The sequence below is a fragment of the Stenella coeruleoalba genome (genome assembly GCF_951394435.1).
Source record: "Stenella coeruleoalba genome assembly, chromosome: 19".
Lineage (NCBI taxonomy): Eukaryota > Metazoa > Chordata > Mammalia > Artiodactyla > Delphinidae > Stenella > Stenella coeruleoalba.
Genome location: NC_137165.1, coordinates 47,655,194 through 47,681,302, shown reverse-complemented (window position 1 = coordinate 47,681,302; position 26,109 = coordinate 47,655,194). Strand labels below are relative to the sequence as shown.

At 43.8% G+C, this 26,109-nt stretch overlaps 1 protein-coding gene across 6 annotated transcripts in view; it reads left to right on the top strand.

Annotated features, from left to right (window-relative positions):
* PITPNC1 (phosphatidylinositol transfer protein cytoplasmic 1) overlaps window positions 1-26,109 on the top strand; it is a 256,232-nt gene that overhangs the window by 218,689 nt on the left and 11,434 nt on the right. For all 6 annotated transcript variants that reach the window (XM_079904442.1, XM_079904446.1, XM_079904443.1 and 3 more), the window contains 2 exons: window positions 16,358-16,513; window positions 19,305-19,368. In XM_079904442.1, coding sequence (XP_079760568.1) covers window positions 16,358-16,513; window positions 19,305-19,368 — 220 coding nt within the window. The remainder of the gene's footprint in view (window positions 1-16,357; window positions 16,514-19,304; window positions 19,369-26,109) is intronic.

The window sequence follows — 26,109 nt, the reverse complement described above, 5'->3', positions numbered from 1 at the left end:
TTGTGGCTCGCGGGCTCAGTAGCTGTGGCTCGCGGGCTCAGTAGTTGTGGCGCATGGGTTTAGTTGCTCTGTGGCATGTGAGATCTTCCCGGACCAGGGCACGAACCCGTGTCCCCTGCATCGGCAGGCGGACTCTCAACCACTGTGCCACCAGGGAAGCCCAGCAGGCGGATTCTTAACCACTGCACCACCAGGGAAGTCCCAAGTTAGGCGTTGTTAAAGTTGGTGTTTATGGGGCTTATAATTAAACATAACGCATACATGACATTATTTTATAAAAATGAGCTCACACGATGCAACTTTGCAACATGCATTTTCTCAATAACGATATAAGCTTGCCGTCTTTCTGGGGCAGGACACGTCTCTCTAGCAGACTTCGTAATGACTGTATGATGTGCCCGTGTATGATTATGCCATTCTCCATTTGGTGGACGTTTAGAGTGTTTCCATTCTTTTGCTATTATAGTACTTCAGGCAACACCCTCATGCTATATATTTTTTTGGCATAGTTTTAATATTTCTGTAGAATAAGTTCTAAAAGTGAAATTGTTGTGTCAGTGGGCATGTGGGTTTAAATCTTTTTAGATATAGCCAAATTGCCCCCCACTCCAAAGCTATATTAAATGACTCTCTGATCCACACTTGTGTGGGAACACTCTGAATTTTGAAGAAGTGAGATTGGAAAGGCAGTGTACTGAGTGAGAGCAAAGGCGGTGAAAAGGTAGGGAATTCCGCTGCACGTTCAAGGGTCAGTGAGTAACCGGGGCAGAAAAGAAGAGCCTGCAATGTCAAGCCAAGGAATTTGTCTTTTATTCTGCAAGTAGCTGAGAACTTTCAAAGCAGGGTCACCAGCCACCTTGCAAGGCGTCTCAATTTGTGACCACACCAGAGAAACTGACTTTCTCAGGGGGCGGGGGGGGGGGGGGCGGTGGTGAGGGCAGACCGCTGGACACCAAGAGGTTTAGAACCCTGTAACTCATCAACTTACTTGTCTCCTTCTTCTGCTACCTCTTTTCGTGAACAAATCACCTTCAGCCATATTGGCAGCAATAAAACTTTGTTAATGAAAAGAAACTTTTGGAAGTAACAGGACACTAAACAGTAGTCCAGTCTTCAACAACCCTGGCTGCGTCATTTTTAGACCAATAACAAATAGGTACTCTCTTTCAGTTCTCATTTCTTCCAAGTAAAATAAAGCTGGGTCCCCAAGTCTTACTGAAATACCACGCCTAGTGCTGGTGTTTAAAACCACTACTGTTCTTTTGGCCTAATCACGTGGAGCTACTGCAATGTGTGAGCAAAGCCAATTTTTATTGGGAGTACTAGGAAAACGTTAGTGCCCAACTCCACCCTAGAGAAAGGATTTTTGTTTTTTTAATTTTTCAAGGGGAAAAATAACCAACTTAAACTGCTGCAATAGTTTTCATGAATGAGGTTCCCCAGAGCTCGGTGCCCAGAATAGCAGTTCCAAATCTTACCAATTGGATTGGGTAGTGAAATGCCAAACCATGTGAATCAAACAAAACTGAGGCAAATGAATTCCTAAATATCAGATCAAAACCAGAGATTCTAAGTCTCTGCCAGGAGTGGAGTTGCTGATTGTGGTGCTGGGTCATTGAGTCAATAGAAAGAGCCTTTGGGGAAATGGCCCCATGTCCCAAAAGGGAGGATTCAACCAAGCAAAACATCCATTGAAGGGAGAAACAATTGGGCTTATTGAAGAGGGATCTGTGCGAAAGATAACCTCTAGAACTCACGGATGGGGATTCCCAGCCCATGCTTTCCTTGAGTAGATGGAGCTCAACCCTAATGTACTAAGGGGCTCAGGCTTTGGGAGGCCTCCCAGGTGATCACAGCCATTGCACTTCATCAGCACCAATGATGATTCACCATCTTGAATCTCTTCCTCCGTTCAAATGAGTGGATGGATATGGAGAGATGAGATGAGATGCAATGAGACGATGTGATGAAAGGCAAAGCATTAAAATGCACAGTACTGGCACACAGTTAGCATTTAATAAATGTTCCCTTCTCCCTGCTTTGACACTGGCATTGAGATCTGCAGATGTGTCGCTGGGATGGTTGCTCAGTAGAAACCAAGTGTCTTTGTTTCTTAAGATTTTTTTTTTTTGATGTGGACCATTTTTTTTAAGTCTTTATTGAATTTGTTACAATATTGCTTCTGTTTTTTATGTTTTGGTTTTTTGGCCACGAGACATGTGGGATCTTAGCTCCCCGACCAGGGATCGAACCTGCATCCCCTGCATTGGAAGGCAAAGCCAGGGAAGTCCCCCAAGTGTCTTTGGAAAGTGGCTGCCATGAGTGGGGCTCTGGGAGTTTGTTTGCATATTGCTTTTTACTTGTTGGCATGAATGCAGAAGAGAAGCACAGGGTTGGTTTCAATCACTCCAGTCCACAAGATGACAGAATTTGCTGCAGGTACAGCAAGATCCTTCAGAAAATGGAGCCATTTGTACTGCTGAGACCTTTTAAAAAATGTGTTCGTATTGCTTCTGTTATTGTTTAACCTGAATTCAGACTGGCATGTGCCTCTTATACTTCACCCCTAAGAAACCTTAGAGGTTGCATTTACTGTTTGTTGTGCCAACCTGGGGCAGTCTGTAGCACTGGAGTCCCAGGATGCTACCCAAGGCAGTTTGGGCATTTTATCAGCTGTCTACCACAAGCCTTTTACCAGGTGTATTTTAGAAGAATAATAGTTAAGACTTTAAAAGAAGGAAGCGGGATCCAAAGGAAAGGCTTTCAGCCAGAAGTGAACAGATATAACCAAGCTCTTCTTCAGTCCCATCTCATGGAGAACCTCCATCTGTACGTTCAAGAAAACAGGCATTAAATCCACAGCTTGCCACCTACATCAGCCCCTGCTATTTTTTGCCTTATTAAAACACCAGGACTTCCTGTCCCTTAGAGCAGAGTTCCCAAATCAGATTAGAATCACCTTAGGAGCTTAAAAAAGTGCAGATGCCTGGGACCCTCTCTGGACCTACCAAACCAGATGCAGTAAGGTGGGACCCAAGGATCTGTGTATGAATGCATCACGTTTGGGGGAAAACCTCAGAGGAGAGCTTCCCAACATTTTTCATGCCATGATATGCACATAGAAAATGATCGGTTTTGATTGGCATGTCAGGGAGCTCCTGGTCACAGAGGACCACCCCCCAGGGTCAGGAGGCCCAGTCTGCTCACCCAGGGGCAAAGGGGACCCGGACCTTGTCACACCTGTTTATCCATTCAAGGTAGGGAAGCTCTGCCTAAGCAAGGTCGATTTACAGTGTTCACATTCTAAAACCATTTTATTGTTACTTAATTTTGTAGAGGCGAAAGGAAACAGCAATGTAAGCCTGGAAGACTGCCCAATCCCCTACCGAGGGAGGGGTCAATACCTTTGATTTTCATTCCATCTGTTGAGAATCTGATACCATCTGTCATCTGTAGAGTCATACTCAATGCCTTCCTTGCCAACCAACAGTATTTTTATAATATACATTTGTGCAGTTTTCTCCTAAGTTGCTGCTGAGTTGGGGGCTGGCTTAGGATCGACCCTCATCCAAATTTATTTTCTTTCATTGAAGACCGTAATCAGTGTCCGTCAGATCCTCTGGCTAGATCTTGCCCAAGCCCTTTCCCAACTAGCTCTAAGAATCTAGGGCTGTGACTCTGGGATGATGGAAGTGATATTTTTTTCTCTTGAGAAATAAGACCTGACCTAGTGATTCTCTCCTCCACTTCCATTGTTTCAGACTCCAAGTACAACTGTTCAGCTTCTGCTCCAAAAATATCCAGGAAAGAATAGGTGCTATTTAGTAGCTTGTCTTCATCTTTTTTTTAATTGTTAAGGGACCCAAAGAAAGACATAGAATTATCAGCTCATTAACTTGGGCCTTATACGTTTCAACAGATTTCTCACAGAATTGCTAAACCTGACTTTAGAGGGACAGGAACTAACTTTTGAGAAAAAGAAAGGTCATTGCTAAGTTATTTTATTCAGTTATATCATTTAATGCTAACCATTCAGTAGAATAGATATTGTTTCCATTTTATAGATAGGGAAACTGAGGCTCAGAGAGTCTTAAGTAGCTTGCTGACGTTTCAGGAAGACTTGATTCAAACCCCAAAGATTGTGCTTCTCCTCCCCCACCAAGCTGGCCCCTTCAGGCAAAGCTGAAGTTACAAACACTGTTGTCTGTCTTTATAAAGCACTCTAGGAAATTTGTTTCCTCCTAAAATGTAATTCGTTAACCCGGAGTCTCACTGACCATATGAATGGAGGATCTTAGGGAAAGACAGAGTAAGTAAGAGGAAGGGCCTTTCCAGTCCCTTGGTTACCCTCCTTAGGTTTAATGATCTGATGGAAGTCGACTCCCCATCTTTTAGGAAAGTTTTCCTCCTTGTGAACATTCTAGAAAATAGTGGATTGGCCAAAACAAACCTGGTCTGGAAAAAACAAAACGTGGCCATCCCACAGCAGAGTAATACAGGAACCCGTTAAAGAAAAAATAAAAGTCATAGCCCCCAAAGAATACACCCACAGACACCAGTTTAGGAAACATTCCTTTTCTCATTTTTATCATCCCCTCAGCAGTCTTGGAGTTAAATAACTTGCCCAGGTTCACACAGGTAGTAGTCGCTGGAGCAGAAATTCAAACCCACGCGTGTCTCATTGCAAAGCTTTTTTGGTCCCCCACTCAGTTCTGCTCCACAGAACCTCGGGCCCCACAGAGGTGCTTCTGAGCCCAGTAAACAGTGACATATATTGTGTCAAACAATGAAGATTGAAACAGTCCAAGGAATCCACTCATCATTTTTACCTTCTTTATATGTTGGGATTCCAAATAATAATTACATCTGGGAAAACAAAATGAGTTCTAAAGCTAAGATCAGTTTGAAATCTATTCCAGCTTTAAAAATGGAAATCCTTTATTGCCTTCAAATACAGAGTGATTGGCTTATTGACTATCTCTGTCCCAGTTTCTGTTCAACAAGTTGGAGGTCCAAGTTTCCCAAAACAATACCATACATGAGGGGCAAACTAGATTCAGGGACAGTTAATCCAGTGCTGATCACTGTTGCCATGTTGCAACTCATCGAGAATATTTCTTAGTCTGTTATCAGCTTTTTAAAAAAAATTTTTTTAATTGATTGATGGATTGATGGATTGGCTGCATTGGGTCTTCGTTGCTGCACACGGGCTTTCTCTAGTTGCCGCGAGGGGGGGGAGCTACTCTTCTTTGCGATGCGAGGGCTTCTCATTGCAGTGGCTTCTCTTGTTGCGGAGCATGGGCTCTAGGCGCGCAGGCTTCAGTAGTTGTGGCACATGAGCTTCCGTAGTTGTGGCTCGCAGGCTCTAGAGCGCAGGCTCAGTAGTTGTGGCGCACAGGCTTAGTTGCTGCGCAGCATGTGGGACCTTCCCGGAACAGGTCTCGAATCCATATCCCCTGCATTGGCAGGTGGATTCTTAACCACTGCGCCACCAGGGAAGCCCCTGTTATCAGCTTTTGATTTCAGAAACTTACACTATCTGTGGGCAAAATTGTATATCCTCAGTATGGATATATGATACGGTTATTAATGCTTCATAGCCTGTGTCCAAACAGCACAGCTAAGATCAGAGTGAGCAGGGACAGTCCACAACACGAAGTCCCAGCTCAGAGTCTGCCAATGGAGCCAGGTCCTAACTGCCCTCCTTTCTGGGAAGAGATTGGCTCCCTGGCTATTAGGATGCTGGTGCCTAGCCTCTCACTGTCACACAACATAAGGCGGGGTTCTCTCCAGTGGGTCTTTGAATAACTTTATTGGTTTCGATTAGAGGTGATCTTGAAAATATAGTCATATCTGTGCCAAAAGGAACAGAGTAGCTTCATGTAACAGGATATTAGGGAGCCGCCTCTTGTTGCTCTGAAATTGGGAACCAGGCCCAAAGCTGGGGACAAAGAGGAGTTACAACGCCACATTCCCTGGGCAGCCGCTCATCACTGAGGCCAGGGACTCCCCAGGGCTGGCCCAGACGGCCCAGCTGGCCCTTTCGCCATGGCACCCATCATCCATCTCCCCTCCATTCCTAGTCTGTATTTGAAGATGGGGGAGGGGAGTTCTCAGAATCATTGGGGGTACACTTATTGCCTAACCCCAAAGCCATGTGACGGGAGAATTCCAAGAGAATTAATTACAGAAACTGGAGCATCTGCAAAAGAAAAAAAAAAGGCTGACTATTTGCTGAGCTGGGAACCTGCAGGTCCACACGCAGCTCCGCCATCCAGGGAGACTGGGGCGAGGCTGCAAAGTGGCCCCAGGAGTTCGTAGGGGAACATAGAGATTGATTGATGCCTGCTGCCCATCTGGAGATTTCTGAAGGAGGAGGCTTGTGGAAGGAGCCCATGGCAAGGGCTCAGATGGAGCTGTGGAGAGTGAGTCTGGGAATAGGATGGGGACGTTCCTTTGGACATTATACGAAATGAAGATAATGTACTACTTTAGAGTTTTGTAGTCAGGAGAATTCCAGGGTGTTTGCCCTGAAACCCACAAATTCTCCAATTCTCTGATACCAACCCGGTGTCAACAATTCACTTCAGTTCTGACACTACCTGGCTTTAGCATCACATAGCACAAGTTCAAGGACTCAGTCCCACAAGACCACGCCCACTTCAGATGCCAGTCACAAGTCCAGGGCCACCACATTAACCAGTATTAACTAGTATTAACTCCTTCCCACAAAGTCAACCTCACGTTCGAGAATTTGCTGGGAAGGCTCACAGAAATCAGGAAACCACTTGACTTATGTTTAACAAACGAACATTTACTAGTTTTTTAGAAAGAGTGCAATTCAGGAACAGCCAAAAGGAAACGATGCACAGGGCAAAGGATGAGGGAGGGAGGTACAAGGTTGCACGTCCTCTCCAGGCATGCCCACTGCACCACCACCACCCCCCCCGCCCCAGCACAGTGATGTGTTCACCAACCTGGAAGCTCTCCAGATCTCACTGTCAAGAATTTGTATATTTCAATCGCCAGCCTCCCTCTTCTCCCTTCCCCAGAGGTCAGCGGTCTAAGCCCTTGATCTTTCTGGGAACCAGCCCCATCGTGAGGCTATCTAAGGGCTGCACCCTGAGTCACCTCACGTATATTTCTTATACCACAAAGATTAAATGAGAGAGCATATCTGAAGTGCTTGACCCGGGCTCTGGTACCCAGCAAGCATTTGATGAACATTAGCTAGTGTGGCGACTTCCCCCTCCTTCCATCCTCCACTTTCTCCTGACCACCTCTCTCAGGGTTCTCTTTTGCCTTCGTCTCCTCCCCGCCCCCCCCAAAAGGCATCACCAGTGGTCACCCTCAGGGCTAGAGGCTGCTGACTAGTCAATGGTTTTGTGGTTTGTACTCAAATTTTCCATTTTAATCTTCCTCTTCTTCAGGTAGAGTTTTGAGTTCTCCCGGCCCTGAATTAGAACCGAGAAGGGCTCAGAACACCCACCAAAACACTCCCCCTGCCCAGCCACCTTTCTCTCTGCCTTTCTACATGTCACACACACCTTCTGAGTCAAGCTCCTTTAAGAGTTGCTTTGCAGAGGACTAACAGATCACTCCGTGTTTGCAGTACACGCTAGTGCCAAGAGCGAATGCTTTAAAAATAGCACTTTAGGTATTAACTGCTAACAAAGCAAGAATTGGCTGCTTCTGGCTACAATTTGCATTTGGGATTTTTTTTTTTTTTTTTTAAGCTGATGCATAGCAGGTGACCTTTTAAGTAAAGTTTTTGGCCAGTTCTCAAGTGCACTGTGATGAAAGCTCCTTAGTGCTGTTGGCTTTTTTTTTTTTTAACACCTTTATGAGACCTACCTCACATACCATACAGTTCACCCACTTAAAGTGTAGAATTCAGTGGATTTTAGTACTTTCACAGATGTGCGTAACCATCACCACAGTCAAATTTAAAACATGTTCATCAACCCAGTAAAGAAACCCTGTATGAATTTTTTTTTTTTTTTTTTTTTTTTATTTTTGGCTGTGTTGGGTCTCCGTTGCTGCGCGCGGGCTTTCTCTAGTTGCTGAGAGCAGGGTTGTGGTGCGTGGGCTTCTCATTGCAGTGGCTTCTCTTGTTACGGATCACGGGCACTAAGTGAGCGGGCTCAGTAGTTGTGGCTCATGGGCTCTGGAGCGCAGGCTCAGTAGTTTTGGCGCACTGGCTTAGTTGCTCCACAGGCATGTGGGATCTTCCCGGACCAGGGCTCAAACCCGTGTCCCCTGCATTGGCAGGCGGATTCTTAACCTCTGCGCCACCAGGGAAGTCCCGGAGACCCTGTATGCGTTAGCTATCACACCCCCTAGTCTTTTATCCTCAATCCCACCCCAGCCCTAGGCAATCACTAATCTTCCTATCTCTGTAGATTTCCCTGTTCTAGACGCTTCATATGAATGGGATCCTTTAATATGTGGTCTGTTGGGACTAGCTTCTTTGAAAGCACTTTAATTTTTATGCGTATCCCTTTTAGGATTCAGGTTTAAGAAATGTTGGTCCAAATTTGCGGCTAAATTTTAGCTGGTTGAAACGGCCATTCATTGAAGGGGAATGAGAATAATACCACCTTGGAGTCATCAGGAAAAGTTCCTGAATGTAGGAAAAAATCTGATATTTTTCAGATTGGTTAGTTCATCTCTATTTGAGGGCTGAGCATTATGGTTACATAATATAGTAATTCCTAGCCAGTTACTGCTTAGCCCCTTTTCATTTAACATTTATCAAAGACTTCTAATTTCAGTTAACAGGGCACGCCCCTGTTGGCTATAGTCCTTTGTGGTTCAAATTGAAAGCGTAATTAATCACGGAGACTTTATATCTCAGTGAACGTTGGCTAATAATATTGCCTCTGAGATGCAAGCTGCGCTCCAGCCAGGTTGAGATCTCCTGCGGGTTTCTCCTGGCACCTCCCAGGTGTGAGACTGATCCTGACAAACCCAGGGACACAGTTTCACATGGGCTGCACTAATCAAAGCCCTTAGCATCACCTTTGTTCTGCTTTGTCCAAGTGCGAGATGGATGAAATTTGAAGGTGTGACTGACCCCGGGGAGAGGAAAGAGGAAGCCTTCTAAAGAAGATGCGCCCGCACGGAAGGAAGTGTGACCAGCGAGGTCCATCTGGCCCCGGGGAGAAGCCCTGGCACCAGTGCAGCTCCCTCCGTAAAGATGGGCTTTAATGACAAGGGTCCAAGTTGCCATCTGCCAAGCCTGGGGAGCACCGATAGGATCCAGAGCCAGAGCTCTCACTGGGGGTGAATTTAGAAGCCCCCCAGCTGGAGGAACTTGCAGCCTGGTGCGTTCCCAGCTAGCCAGCTGCTGGGCAGAGTCCTCAAGGCAAGAGCATTGACCGAGTAGGTGAACAAGCTGTGGAAGAGTTACAGGGTAATCTAGAAGACTTCCCTTGTGAAAACCTCTCTGACTTGGTGTTAGAGGTTGGCCTGGTTCCCCACAAAAAGATATGTTGAAGTCCTGACCCCCAGTACCTGAGAGTGTGACCTTACTTGGAAATATGGTCTTTACGGAGGTAATCAAATGAAAATGAGGTTCAGTGCTCTCTAATCCAATATGACTGTGTCCTTACGAAAGGGGGAAATTTAGAGACAGAGACAGACATGCACAGAAGGAAGACGATGTGAAGACACACGGGGAGGACGCCATGTGACCGGGGTGTACATCTACAAGTCAAGGAACACCAGAATTCCCAGCAAACCAAACCACCAGAATTAGCAAAGAGGCATGGAACAGATTCTCCTTTACAAGCCCCAGAAGGGACCTGCTCTACTGACACCTTGATCTGAGACTTCTAGCCTCCAGAACCGTGAGACAATAAATTTCTGTTAAGCCACCCAGTTTGTGGGTGGTTTACCACAAAGTGGCTGTTAAGTGGGTGGTACTTTGTTATGATAGCTCTAGCAGACTTACACAGCTAGGCTCCCCGTTAGGGAAACAAGCTCCACCCTAGCTTGGATGATTACTGGAAGGAAAGGATTGCATTTATCTCTGTGTCGTTCTCAACTCTTCAGGAGGAAGGCTTTTATATAACGCCTGAGATGCTCGAAGTTATCTGGTTTCAAGGCTGGCCCATCCTGACATGGGGAGATAGCTGCCCAGTGTGTCCACCTGCCAGGGAAGCTCCCAGCTTGGATGGACCAGCTCCTTTGTGTGCCCCTATGTGGTTCCAGAACCTTGGTGAAATCAGTAAAATCCCTTCCTTTAAGGGATCAGCCTACAGTAGGGCAATCTGCTTTGCTCTCTGCTTTGTCAACTTGGAACAGTGTTCCTGAAACATAAGAGAAAGAGGGAAAGGAATTGATTCTAAGATTGAAGACTATCATTTGTCCTTGGCCCAGAACCTAGTCATTAGAGTCCAATAAGCAAAAACCCTTTTCTTGGGATTTCTTCCACCACCATACTTAATGGACACTGACAGGTGACAGCTTCCAGAAAATGGAAATGCCCACCCTGCCTCTCACTGACACAAGAACACCAGCATTATGGTGGGCAGCCATATTTTTTGGCACTTATTTTTCTCTACACTCAACCACAGGATAACAATAAAGTAAAGATAATCCTGCAGCACTTAAGATATTCCTGCTGCCTTTCTTCTGAGGAGCTGAGATTTGAGGAAATTGAAATCTCTTAAGGATGTTTCAGTATCATGTGCTTCTTAAAGCCCTGGGATATCTCCTGTATATCATGCATCACCTGTTGGGTGTTGGGCTGGGGACTTCACCGACATTATCCAAGTTAAGCCTTGCAACAGTCCCACAAGGGAATTAGTATTAACACCATCCTGCAGATGAGGAGACTGAAGCCCCTTCTGACAGATTGTGCCAGAATTTCAGATGAGAATCCACATGGTCTAGGAGCAGGGAGCCCAGGTCTGGGAGTCAGGTTGACCTGAGCTTGAGGCCTGGAGAACTGTGGGTAAGTCAGCAATCGCCTCTGAGCTTCAGGCTCCTCGTGTGGAGCACAGAGATGACATTTGCACCTTACGGTAGTGGTTAAACCTTGGCTGTATGTGTGGATCACCTGGGGAGCTTTTGAAATCCTGGATGCATGGACCCCACCCAAGACTGATTTGATCAGAAACATTGGGGATTTAACCGTACTCCTCACCCCCAGAGGTTTCTTTCACAGTTCTGGAGGACAGAAGTTCTTAGTGACGGTGAGGCTCTAGGGAAGAATCCTTTCTTGCCTCTTCTGGCTTCTGGCGGCTCCAGGAGTTCTGTGGTTTGTGGCTGCATATCTCCAACCTCTGCCTCCAACTTCACATGGCCTCCTTTCTGTGTCTTCTTTTCTGTCCCTTATCAGGACACTTGTTATTGGATTTAGGGCCCACCCTCTTAATCTAGGATGAGCTCGTCTCTAGAGCCTTAGTTTCATTACATCTGCAAAGACCTTTTTTCCTAAAGAAGATCTCATTCATAGGTACTAGGGATGAAGACTTGGACATATCTTTTGGTGTGGGGGGGTCACCAACCCACTACAGAGAACTTTCACTGTGTTTTCTGATTGCACCGGGTTGGGATCCAGCAAGAGTTTGGAGATGCATAATCTCTCAGTCACACTAAAGTCAAATTTTATGTCCTTTTAAAATAGGCCAGGGCTTCCCTGGTGGCGCAAGTGGTTAAGAATCCGCCTGCCAATGCAGGGCACACGGGTTCGAGCCCTGGTCCGGGAAGATCCCACATGCTGCGGAGCAACTAAGCCTGTGCGCCACAACTACTGAAGCCTGCGCTCTAGAGCCCTCGAGCCACAACTACTGAGCCTGTGTGCCACAACTACTGAAGCCCACGCGCCTAGAGCCCGTGCTCTGCAACAAGAGAAACCAATGCAATGAGAAGACTGCGCACCGCAACAAAGAGTAGCCCCCGCTCACCGCAACTAGAGAAAGCCCGCACGCAGCAACAAAGACCCAATGCAGCCAAAAATAAATAAATAAATTTATTAAAAATTAAAAAATACTATAGCAGCTATAGAAAGAAATACAAACTAGAAAATTAAAAAATTTTTAAAAAAGTTGTAAGAAAGATCGAGTGCTGTATGAATGGGGCAATTTAGATATTTATGTTCATAAACTCAAGTGAGAGAATGAGAGTTGAAGATAATAATTTCCAGAAGAATGAGTATTTGGGGGGAAGGTGGGGAGGAGAAATAGAGGGGGAGGGGAAAAGGCAGAAAGTTTGTAGTGACCAGAATACTTCAGATAAGACCCAGTGGTTTGATTTTTTAAATTGTATTAGTTTATCTATTTATTTTGCTCATTGTCATTCAAAGGTATTCAGCTGGATGTTCGTTTCTGATCTTGAGTTTTGATTAAAGGAGTCCTTTGGTAAATCCCTCTCCCGTACTTCCCTCCAGCTCTCTGAAAGTGAATCCCTAATTATAGGCCATGGATGAGATTTACTAGATGAAATCAGCAGCTGTGGATATGACACCAGACTCGCAAAAAATCAACACACTGTTGCCATAAAAAGCCCAATTGTTAATTGCTTCTTTGGCATCTGGCTATAACAAAAACACCCTTTCGCTGTTTAATATTCAAAGTAAATGTACTGGAAAGAACATTGGGCTAGAATTAGGGGAGGCAGGGATTCTTATCCCAGCTCTGTTACCAAGTGCCCATGGTTTGGGGACAAAACATTTCATTTTCTCAGGCCTCAGTATCCTTATCCATAAAACCGAGGGTATGAAGTCAAATTACCACTTCCAGTTTAAAAATCCCTTTCCGCATCTTGAAAATACAGCACACTTCTCATACCCATCTAGCCTTTTCCCAAAGCTCTGTTTCACGAACGCCTGATATCATTCTATAATTTTGTGGTTCGATCGGGAGCCACATGTGAATTTAAGTGTCTGCATAGTTTTCACTTTGCAGGCAGTACTTTTCAGGTCTTATTCAGAAGTGAAGTTTGCTGTGAGGCCCCACAACTCTTAATTGCTTTGGAAATGCAATCTGCCGGTGTTCCACGTTTAATATTACAGAGTCTTAACGTCATTCTTGAGATGTCTGGAATCTACACGAAGATTCTAGGATAGGTATCACGTCAAGATCCACAGTGGCTGGCTGAAGGAACAAGCCGAGGCTAGTCCATGAATCAGGGACTCACATTGGGGAGGGGAGCGTGGGGTGCAGCCAGCTGACCCAGGGGCCTCCATCTTCAGGCTTCTCTCAGGCCCAGTGCACAGGACCTGAGACAAGTGAAAGCAGCTCGGGCCACGGCCACACTTCCTTTGTTGACTGGGTCCTTTGTCTCTTAAATGTCTGGGTTGCCAGGAACTTTGCCCTCTCGCTTTCAACTGCTCGCTGGCACTGCAACTGTCCTTTATTTACCCAGTTGCTAACCAGAGTAGGATAACCTCCACTCAGGTTCACGAGGGTTTGCCTGTGTGTATTCTGGTCGGCCACAGCCTGGAGGTCGTGTCTTTTGAGCCTCAAGATAGTTGTCCATGTGCTGATAATCATACTCGTCACTTTCCTCTTGCGGGAAAGTCAAAGGGCAGGTGGGAAAAGAAACCAGCTTCCCCTGTGTAACTCCAGCTCTTGTATTTTAAGTTTCAGGAACTGCTTGGCAGCCGTACATTTCCTTGTGTATAGTTTTCAAGGGTGTAGCTAATTGTATGAACTTTCGGTGAGCTCTGGGAAAAAAGCAAGCAGCATTCTTTCTCTTCATCTTTGGAGATCCAGTTATTGCATCTGTTTTGGAATCCATTTGATGCTCCTGTTTTGTTATCTCTTGCTGAGTAACAATGCATCCAAGAATTTAGTGGCTTAAAACAACAATGTATTAGTTCTCACAATTCTACCATCTCGATTGGGCTTAGCTGGGCAGGATCTTCTGTTCCTCGTGGTATATGCTTGGACTGAAACATCAAAGACGGCTCTTTCGCTCATGTGCTGGCTTCTCAGATGGAATGAGCGAGCTCTCTCCACATGGCCCTCCACATGGCAGGCTTGGGCTTCCTCACAGCATGGTGGTCTCAGGGTGATCAAGCTAGATTTTTTACATTGTGGCAGACTTCCCATTTTCAGCTTCTCTTAAAGACCTGAACTGACACAGTGTCTCTTCTGCCACATTCTTTTGGTCAAAGCAAGTCACAGACCAGTCTAGATTCAAGGGGAGGGGAAGTAGCCTCCACCTCTTACAGGCATAGTGAGGGAGGGAATTGATGGGGGCCATCTTTGGAGATTATCTCCCATAGTCTCCCTGGTGATATATCTCTTCATTTACTGGCCTTCTGTCTTTGTTCTTTTTTTTTAATTTTTTTGTCTCTGTTGGGTCTTCGTTGCTGCACGTGGGCTTTCTCTAGTTGTGGCGAGCAGGGGCTACTCTTTGCTGCAGTGTGCGGGCTTCTCATTGCGGTGGCTTCTCTCATTATGGAGCACAGGCTCTAGGCGTGCAGGCTTCAGTAGTTGTGCCACGTGGGCTTCAGTAGTTGTGGCTCGCAGACTCAAGAGCGCAGCCTCAGTAGTTGTGGCGCACGGGCCTAGTTGCTCCGCAGCATGTGGGGTCTTCCCGGACCAGGGCTCAAACCTGTGTCCCCTGCATTGGCAGGTGGATTCTTAACCACTGCACATTTTGTGGTGTAGGAATACAGGTCAGGCAGGAATTAGTCCCATGGTCTTAAACATCACATCTTTTACCAGCAATTCCAGGGTGCTTTGGAAAGGCATTGCTATCTCTGCCCTGGACTGTAGGGCTGAGCATCAGAGGCTTCACTGACTGCCTTGGGAAGTACAATAATGGCCAACATCAGTTGGGCACTTGCTATGGGCCAAACTCTGTGCTTATGCCTTTCTCATATATCATGTTATTATCATAATCTTTCTAGGCCTATGCACATAATTTCAGTAGCAGTTTCTGGGTTGGTCCAGGTGATAAAAATATAGCTTGGCAAAGTTGGTACTAAAGATTCAAAAATGCTGCCCACACTCAAGTCCCTCCCTCCCCAGAAGTACTTATTTCCTTGGGGTAGTTATTATGCATCCTTCTTTCCTTACTCCCTTCCAGAAACCCTTTTGTCAATTCTGTATTCCATTAATTATATATGTGTCCCACTCTGGTCCCTGTCTACCCCCAGACCCACCATCTTCCTGCCACTGATACAAGTAAGGAAGGACCCTGGAGGAAAGTCAGGGAACAGAGATCATCCAAGTAGAATTGAGTCCATTCTCTGAGTGGAGGGAAGTGCCCTGCAATCACACACAGGCCATACCTTTCAGACCACACATGCACCTGGTGCCCTCGCACAACCCCCAGGGCAAAGAAATCTGGTTGAGGGGAAGCATAATGTAATACCTGGTTCTGTGCCTGCCCACAGGGTACATTCAGTAAACACAGTTAGGACAATGATTTTTTTTTGGGGGGGGCTGCATTGGATCTTTGTTGCTGCGCGTGGGCTTTCTCTAGTTGCGGCGAGTGGGGCTACTCTTCATTGCAGTGAGTGGGCTTCTCATTGTAGTGGCTTCTCTTGTTGCGGAGCACGGGCTCTAGGCACGTGGGCTTCAGTAGTTGTGGCATGCGGGCTCAGTAGTTGTGGCTCACGGGCTCTAGAGCACAGGCTCAGTAGTTGTGGCGCATGGGCTTAGTTGCTCCGTGGCACGTGGGGTCTTCCCAGACCAGGGCCCGAACCCGTGTCCCCTGCATCAGCAGGCGGATTCTCAACCACTGCGCCACCAGGGAAGCCCCAGGATAATGATTATTATAGTATTACTTTATGCAAGAATATCAGCAGGGAAACTCCCTGGCGGTCCAGCGGTTAGGACTCTGCAATTTCACTGCCGAGGGCACGGGTTCAATCCCTGGTCGAGAAAGTAGGATCCCGCAAGCAGCGTGATATGGCCAAAAAAAAAAAGAATATCAGCAAACCCAGAGCCAGTGCACACCTGAAAAACCCTACTGAGGTAGTAGATAGCATTTTTTATATTTCATTTATGTATTTTCATAGCTTTATTGGCATCTAATCTATATACCATAAAGTTCATCCATTTAAAGCGTTCAGCTCATTGGTTTTTAGCATATTTACAGAGTTGTGAGCCATCACCTTAAATCTAATTTTAGGGCATTTTCATCACCTCAAAAATAACTTCGTTCCCATAGCAGTGATCCCCATACTATCTCCCTCCCCCGGCCTTAGGCCACTTATCTACGTTTTCCGTACATTTGCCTATTCTAGATATTTTACATACATGGAATTAGACACTGTGTCTTTGGGTGACTGGTTTCTTTCGCTTGGCTTCCCTTATTCACTTATTTCGTGTAAAAAGATGGTTGAACTTTTAAGTTATCATTTCTTTGATTTTTTTTTTTTTTTCTCCAGGATCCTAAACACTTCAAGTCAGAGAAGACAGGACGGGGCCAGTTAAGGGAAGGCTGGAGAGATAGTCATCAGCCCATCATGTGTTCCTACAAGCTGGTGACCGTGAAGTTCGAGGTCTGGGGGCTTCAGACCAGAGTGGAACAATTTGTACACAAGGTAAGTAAATGGACAGCAGTTCCTGGGCTATGGACAAAGTAATTGTCTTTGTTGTGAGCTGGAGTGCCCAATGCCCAACAGATGTATAAGCGCTGAGCCAACACGAGGTACCTGCATCTAGAAAACCTGGTTTTCATGAAAATGCATTTTGTCTACTGTTTAATTTTCTTCCACTAATAGATATCTTACACTTTATCTCTCATTCTGTGACCTCCATGTCTATTGGGTGAGTATGTTTAGGAAGTTGGGCTTTCAAAATATACTTCTCTCTTTGGCATCAGGCTAATCTAGTTCCAGAGAGAGGTACTTGTACTTGGTCCTTGGGTACTCAGGTTCAGACAGAAGCACAGGGTTTATCTGTATGTGCAGAGTCCCCCCAAGGACAGATCTCACTCAAAAGATCCTGCAAATGTAGACACCTGAGGTAGAAGTTGCCCCAAGAGACAGAACAGGAAATCCCAGTGGTCCCATTAGATGGTGTACCCCAGCATTTCTGCCCTTTTAATAATTCTGCTACCAAAGAATTATTAACAACCTCAAAACACAGATTTCAGTTGTATGCCTACTTTGACTAAACATGTTAATGTTGTAGCAGGAACCCATTTGGGGTGATGATTTAAGTTTGTTAGGGGCTTCTAACATAACTCTTATCCTTATGGAAATTAATGGGAAATACAGTGTTGAGCATTGCCCTTTGTAACTCCTATTTTCATGAAAATAAATACTATCCAAGTTGTCTCTACATTCCAGATAGGCTGGATATCTGTTTATTTTTCCACTTAAAAACTGATAAAGAATAGCTTTCTGAAATTCTTTTGGGGGCACTGGAATTTAACCTTAATGCACTGAGCTTTTTGTTACTTAGATGGATTTATCTACTGATCTTGGGGGCAGTTGACAATAAAATATGTAAATCTTGAATTTGGGTCCAAGAAAGAGATTGAACTTGGGCTCCTGATAATAGCAGACCCTGGAGCAAATTTGAAGCAGAGAAGTGTACTGATCTGCTGAGCTCCAGAATCCATTCTGCCCAGCCCGGGGTGGGAGCCAAGTGGCACACAGAGAAATCAAGTTCTGGGACCTGCTGTGTCCCAGGTATTAAGCAGGAAGACAGTCCGGGCTCTCAGAGTAAATATTTTCCAGCCTCAGCTCTGGGTCGAGCTCCAGCTATATATTCTTGACTTCCTACAACATCCCACCTTTTTTTTAAACCCCAAATGATCTCCTCTTATCAGGGCCACTACCATAGTATGTTTTATTATCTCCTCTTCTCACAAAGCATATTTAGATTGCCACAGGGCTCACTGCGTTTCTTTTCTAGTTTTGAGAATCCATTTCTTTAAAATACTTGCAAGAATTACGCTCTAGTAATAGGCATTCCCATTGCCCATTTCCAAATATAATGAAGTGTTATCAACACCCCCAAAACACACCTGCTGTGGCACATGAGCCACTAATGAGTATCTGAGGCTAGCATTTGCATGGGTTTTAAGTGCCAGGGATGCCTTTCTCTGAACACCTTTGTGTTTGAAGAATCTATTCACAGTTAAGGGGGAAAAATGTTCGAAAGGGAGCCATTAGCACATTATTGAATTCTTGTTTCCAGTAGACAGCTGTGCTGTGCTTAATGCAATAGGGTGTATTTACTGATGCCTCAATGCAGTTCTTTTGATTTCCATGAATTTGACACACTCAGCACTCAAGTGTGTATGGCTTCATGTTGTTTCTTATTTTCATTACATGTTTCCTCCTTCCGAATTACAAAAGCCTCACTAGATATCCAGAGGCCTGGAGTAATAAACACTTCATTATGAAAGCTTCCCTTGTTCCTGCAAATTCACTGAATTAAAATCCTTCATTTATTGAAACATGCTTGAACCTTCTGCAAGAGGTTTTTGACAATTGCTAGATTTGTTTGGCAGGAAGAAAGGAATGTTGGAGGGAGAGCGTTGAGTATCTAAGAAATGTAAAAAGGCATATTTACAGAAGAGAGAAAAAGAATACCGTGAAATAAAAGCACATAAATGGTATATAACACACAAACCCTCTAGAATTATTTTTCTTAGTCTTCTATTGCCGTTATATGTCACCGTAAGAAACAATTTCATTCCTTTTGTCTCCAGTTAAGTTCATTATTCCCATTACTTTCTACTCTGGTTCAGGTCTCTTATTTCATCTCTTTCAAGAATAGTTGACTAAACTGCTCCCCCCCCCTGCTTTTATTACATGAAAATCAAGCCTAGAAAGATATTTACTTCTCTTGAATCCCACACCTTCAATTATTTTTTAAAAAAATTTAGCAATATTTAGGATACTTCATTAGAAAAGAGAGAGTTTTAAGTGCTTTTGGCTTAGAAGTGACTTGCTACCTGGACAAATGTTCTTGATTTCCAACATTTATGACCTCCTGGCACCACTGAGACGCACCCTTCCACAAAAGAAAAGTAGAACCTGTTTTAGGTAAAAATAAATGAAGAGAAAAATCTTAAGGTGATCAGTCCTAGAGATTCAGTCCAGTCACTGCTGTGTGACTGCCAAGTCGTTGTCATTAGTGTGAACAACCTCCAGCCCAACTTTCAAATAAGATAAAGAGATTAATTTACAGCAAGTGTATGGACACCATGGAAAGGGCTGAGAGTAAGTATGTCAGCCCCTAATTGTCATCACATATGGCCAGAGGGATGGAGAAATTTGTAATTGCCAGGATTCCAAGAATTGGGAACCATCCCTTTTCCAGATAGTTTTCATCAAACCTCGTATTCTGTCAAACATCCTTCTTTTGCTTTTTTAGGTGGTCCGAGATATTCTTCTGATTGGACATAGACAGGCTTTTGCATGGGTTGATGAGTGGTATGGTAAGTCAACTTCCCCAAAATGACTCATAGAACAACTTCATAACATGTTGGCTTGGGCTTTCAGTCCATCTGGCTTCAACTGCTACCTAGAAAGACAACAACAAAGGCAGGGCTATTGCTTCCTGTATTGGAAACAGCACTGTCCATGGGACATAATGAAGAAGAATGTAGTGATAGAAGCTTGGTCTAAAATAACCACAACACTTAGTTATTGACTAAGTAGGACCTCAGCATGTTTGATGCTTACATACTTGATAATGCAGGGCTCCATAATTCTCTGTTGGATGGGCTTCAAACCCATCCTGATTTATCCCAAACTTCAAGATCAGTGCCGTGTGAAGCATCATATCAAGTGAAAGCAGTCCTTTGATTTAGAGACTATTGGAAACACTCCCTCACCAAAAACATAAGGACTCTGTAAGAATTCAAGGACAAAGACATTGGTACCACCTTATTTCTAACTGAGACTATTGTTCTGACTTGTTTTAAAATGCTTTGGGAAGAATTAAACAAGTTCTGTATATTTTCAGTAAATGGAAAGAAACAAGGTTTGTTTCATCCCATGATGGATGGAGGACCCTTCCCATATCCCCAGTGCTATCATTTTGTCCACATGAATCCTTGACATTCCCAGAATCAGTCATCGGAGGCTAGTGTCCTTGACTATAAAAAGAAACAAACTATAAAAAGAAACAAATGTGACTTGGGTCATATCTGATTGCCTAATGAAATGCCCTTCTCCTTGGCCTTTTCCTAAGTCACATTGAATTTGTTCTCAGTGTAACCTAGATTGCATTTGGGTGCCTTTCTGTCATTGTTCCACCAATCCCTTCCCTCCTCTTAGCAGAAGGTATCAAATTTGAAGTGAAAAGTTACATTGGACTGAATGGGCAAAGACAGTGATTGTTATTAATGTTGTTAGCTGTTTCTGACCACATTTCAAAAGAGAGGGTTCTGTAGGCTATGGGAGTGCTTTTTTTTTTTTTTTTTTTTTGCACAATTTTCCCAGATCCACATCTTTTGAAAAGCAAATGCATCTTTGCATCTTCCTGGGTTTGCTCAAATGCAGACCTCTGGAAGAGACTCTTTGGAAAGATCATCATTTGCTTTCTCTTATCACATACCCCGAGGACGCTGCTCACAGGCAGCCATATTGTCACACCTCCTGAACACATGTCTGTGGTTGTCTATTGAGAGACAGAGGGAGGGAGAGTCTCCTGTGATTAATTCCCCAGATCATTAAACAAATCTTTCTGGTTGTTTTTTTTCTGGAGAACTTTTCTCAGATCCTTAAGGGGAGTACAGACACCCCAAAGGTTAAGAACTGCTGGTCTCCCCCAACTTGCACTCCACCACGCTCCTGGCATCCTTGCCACCGACACTAAGGGAATTTCAAAAGGTTGTTCAAATAAGAGGCTCAAAACTGTTGAGAAGTTTGGCAAGTGAACGGAGGCCTGAAGGGCCAAAACTCTGCCACACTGAAGACCAAGAGACAGGGCACTTCAGTAGATTTCTCTTGAGTGCCAGGATGCCTTAGAGGACTTTTCGGAAAAGGCAGCATCAAAAAGGGTAGCCGTGGGCTTCCCTGGTGGCGCAGGGGTTGAGAGTCCGCCTGCCAATGCAAGGGACACGGGTTCGTGCCCCGGTCCGGGAGGATGCCGTGGAGCAGCTGGGCCCGTGAGCCATGGCTGCTGGGCCTGCGTGTCCGGAGCCTGTGCTGCGCAACGGGAGAGGCCACAGCAGTGAGAGGCCCGCGTACCGCAAAAAAAAAAAAAAAAAAAAAAGGGTAGCCGTACCCTGATTAAGAGGACAAAACACTGCAAGCCTGTTGATCAGAAAAGAGAATTTGAGTAGAGGCAAGATATAGAAAAAGAAAATGTGGGCAGGAGTCTAGTAAGGGAATGGCTGGAGTGCAGAGGATGGGGGCCGATTCTTTTCCATCTCACCTGAGCCTGAAGCAAGAAGAGACTTAAAAGACTTTTAGTCCAAAACAAAACAAAACAAAACTCAGACTATTACAGGGGCCCAAAGTTAGAATAATGCATCAAAGGAAGACCTTTAAGATGAGAACATCTACTTAAGATGGGTGAGGTGGAAACAGGAATTAACTCAGAGAGTCTACTGACAAAAAGCCCTTTCTGTATCTGAGTGCAGAAAAAAGCGTGTGGTTTAGCAGATATAGATGGTCAGGGCACCTTGTACTCCCCAGAGAAGGCATCCACCCATTATATATACAATCCTAGCCCCAACCAAAACAAGCAGCGTTTTCACTCAGCAAGGGGTCTGAGACCCACCCCATCAATTTCATTTAAATTACTGGCATCATTGCCCCCAGCTGAGCTGCTTGCCAGGAAAACAGTAGCTCCTTCATTACACAGATGCAGACACTCAGTCAAATAAATGAAAATAGCCCTGCTCACAGCCCCTTATTCAAGGTAATGCTGCAGACTGCGGGCCTTTCAGGTAAATGGCTGTGTCACCGCCCACCAGAACAGGCCTTCAGTTTTGGGTTCCTGAAGTTGCTTATTTCTCTTTGGTCTCTACAGGCTCAGTGAGGCTCTCATAGTAAACATGGAAAAGGTTCAAAGTAAAGAACTCCTTTCCTATAGCTTATGGCACTTATTCTGCAAGTGGGCCTGCCACATCAGCGTCCTTGGGGTACTTGTTACAAGTTCAGATTCTCAGACCCCACCCCAACCTGCTGAATCAGATACTCAAGGGGTACAGCCCAGCAATCTGTGTTTTAACAAGCCCTCCAGATGAATCCGATGCTCGCTAAAATTTTAAGAATGACTTTAAATCAGATTAGATTGAAGGGACAGTTTAATTAATTCAATCCAAATTTAATTATACTAGAGAGTGGTAGATGTCTTCAGGGCCAACTGCTAAACTCTGATGCCTTGTAAGCATTAGGAAAAAGGCGCCCCTTCTGGGCAGTTTCAGCAGGTGCCGTCAGCTTAGGGCTGAATTTTAGCTCCATTGACCTCCTGGGCTGTGTGTTCCTACAGTGCCCAAACTGGACACCCTTATGCACTGGCAGCCCAGGATGATTTCTTTCTCCCTGATTAGACTCACCACCTCCAGTGCTTAATTAAGAGTAAAAAGAAAAAAAAAGACACTGTAGATGATGGTGATCATTTCTTGCCCGAGGATTAATTTTGTATCTTTTCTGAATTTCAGCATTTGACTGTCACATAACTATTTCCTAAAACAGATTTTATTCTGCTCTTGCACATTGTAAAATATAACCATTTCCACTGCTGGAGGAATTGAGTTTGTCTTTCAAAGCCTTGATTGGTCTTTATCCATGAGCCTTGGGTGTCTCCTGCATGACTGCAACACTAATCAGAAGAAACAACTGCACATTTCAGAAGGTGGGGTGAAAGGGGAGGTGGATAAAAATAGGCAGCCCTGCTTCACCAAAGCATGGTTTTGCTTCACAAATCTGACAGTATTTTGAGAGAGGAACACAGAGGGTTTCCCAAGGGAGGTTGTGATTGAGTGGAACCTCGTGAATCCTGACCCTTCTAAAAAAGTAGAGGTGGTAGCTCTGGCTAGTATAGATGAAACTCCCTCATGAAAGTGACATAAAAATCATTCTGGAGTCCTTAGAGCAGCCTAACAACGAGAGAAGCAAGCTCAAGGTGGAGAAAGAAGCCAGCTTAGGGACTGGCATTAGCTGACTGAGTTCACCAAGCCAGCATTTCCCAATGGCCTCAGGTTTCCTGAAACATGAACTTGAGTGCTGTGGCCCTTATGCAACATTTTATGTGAGTGTGCTTACCTTCATTTTTCCGGGGAGAGAACCCATTGCTCTCCATCACATTCTCAAAGGGATCTGTGATGCGCCCTCCTCCACCTCCCCAAATTAAGAACTGTGGGAAAAAAAATCACAACTATAGATTACAATTCTAGATCTTAGTGGTCTGAATTACATGGAAAGGGCATGCACCAAGCCTTGAGGATTGGCTACTTTCACTACAAAAAAGTAAACTAGTTATAACAAGCATCTGTTGAATTTATAACCATTTTAAAGAGTTTAAAAAAAAGAAAAAAAGCACTTCCCAAAGCATGGCCACCATTCTGCTGGAGTCAAAGCTGTATCAAACCTAATTCATGATTGCTGGAGCTTCCTCTGACCAACCACTTGTTTAAGACTTCCATTTTGACTTAGAGAAAAAAAAAAAAATTACTTCAGTAGGCTGAGGAGCCTGGAAATAGAGAGAAAACATTTGTAGAAGGAAATAAAATATAATGTGCCATTGGACAGGCCACTGAATTAGGGTATATGGTGCTTTATTAAAATTGTCGCCACTGCAGCTGTGCAATACAATGAAGGAAAATCTCTGCTTGCAGACATTTTGCTCCATGTCATTTGCAGTTTCTCTGTACGTTCAAATGACCTCTATCCTGAAGCCTTTTCAAATATACAGTCTTGCCTTCACTTCCAGTGAAATAAACCTGCCTTCTTTAATAAAATGATTGAAAGAAAATTGCCACCAGAAACAAAGTTGAAAGACTAACAGAAGCTATCTGCAACATGTGCAGCCAACAGAGGACTAATATCTACAGTATATAAATCAAAAATCCAACAACTCAATAAAAAAAAAAGGTTAAGAACATAAATAGGTAAACCATGGAAGAAGAAATGCAAATGACCAATAACCTCACTACTAATCACAAGAAACGTAATGAGAACAGCAAGAAGATATGACATTTGCCCATCTGATAGCCAAAGTTTTAAAGAGCGATAATAATCCAGTTTTGGATAGGTGGGAGAACACACTGACAGTTTCTGTATAAAAAGTGATAGTGATAAGTACAAATAACCTGTGACCCAGTAATTCCACTTCTAGATATTTATTCTTGAGGAATACACATGTTCGTGAATATAAATACGAAGCTGTTCAGTGTAGTGTTGTTTATAAGAGCTAAAATCTAGTCTCCATGTAAATGTCCATTAGCAGAAATACGGTCAAGTAAACTATGGTAGACTCATACTATGAATATTGTGTGTAACAGTTAAAAAGAATAAGGTAGTTCTCTACATACTGGTATGGAAATATGTTTTTCCCATTAGTGGAAAAAGTCAGCCAGAATAATATGTATCATATGGTATACTATAGTATGATTCCATAAATGTGAAATTAAGTGAGACTGTGTGTAATAGTAACATACACGTGAATTCATAGGAAAAAATCTGGCAGTTATCTCCAGAAGGAACAGGGTTGATAAGGGAAGTTAAAAGGAATTACTCTGTTTTCTCTATGTAATCCAGTGCTACTTGAATTATTTCTATGGAAAATAATTCATGCATTACTTGAGTGATTCAATGAGTAAATAATAAGTGAAATCCGCATTTTATAACAAAGCAGAAAATAGTTGAAGCAGACCAAGACTCATACAGAGGTATATCTTGCTTAGTACATGGTTTAAGAAATTGAAGAAGCTTCTCAATTAACGAATCCCCTGAATCCAGAGCTTCTTTGACGAAGCTGAGCTGGTGGTAGAGAAAAGGGTTCTTTCTACCCAGGCCAATTCAGTGTGACCTCTACATGCTGGGACAGAAGTCTGGGGTCTGCTTACTCTCCTCACCGGAAGGAGGACGAGAAAGAGAAGGACAGAAATGGTCTTGCAAGAGGGCAAAGACAGAAAATCTTGCGATGAAGAGAGCATTTATACCCCCAGATTATCAGTCACACTCGTATAGCCAAGTGTCAAAGATACTAGGACATGCCTTCCTTATCAGAAGAAATTTGGTACTAGTTCCAATAGTCTCTTAAATCAGGGAGTTAGGCCAGTGTTATTTAAGAACACTTCATTTAAGAAACTTTACTTAAGAAAAGTAAATTATGACCTTTCAAATCTATAAAGTAAGGGGTGATTATTGATCAGTTTATTTGCAAAATAATTGACATACGATTCCTTTGAGTTTCCCTGATACGCATAAGCATTTGTTTGCTGGGAGCAAAGAGATCTGAACCTAAACTGTGAGAAGTCACTCTGATCATTGAAAATCAATCAGTAATGAAGATGAATCATCTCCAAAAGTGTAATCTGTCATTGTGTGTGTGTAATTGAATTTACTAAAAAATTGATTCATGTGTAGATTTTGAGGTAATATACTTTGCTGAAGCAAGACATAATGCATTCTACCAGATAACCTGAATAGGAACATTTTCACTTAATTAGGCTTTCCATAAATTATTGAGGAATATTGAAAATGTTGACATCATTTCCATAAGCGTGTATGGTATGCGGGGATAGTTCAGGATTTAGACAAAAGTACTGGGTTGGCCTAAAAGTTCATTTGGGTTTTTCCATAACATCTTATGGAAAAACCCAAATGAACTTTTAGGCCAGCCCAATATTTTCCTTCAGCATTGGCTGGGACCAAATTATCATCAGCTTTTAGAGAACTACTAGAAATGTTCTTCGGATTTTTTTGTTTTTGTTTTTTGGCCATGCTGCTCGGCTTGCAGGATCTGTTTCCTGACAAGGGATTGAACCCAGGCCACGGCAGTGAAAGCACTGAATCCTAACCACTAGGCCACAAGGGAACTCCCTAGAAATGTTCATTCTTATGTGGTCTAATTGAGAGATTTTTTTTTTCTTTTAGATGAAATTTTCTGCAACTTGGTTTCTTAACTCTTCATTTTAAGAAAAAAGGAATCATGTTTCTAGAATAGGCAAAAATTCTAGAAAAGTATATCTTACCTATTTGCAAATTGATGGTATCCA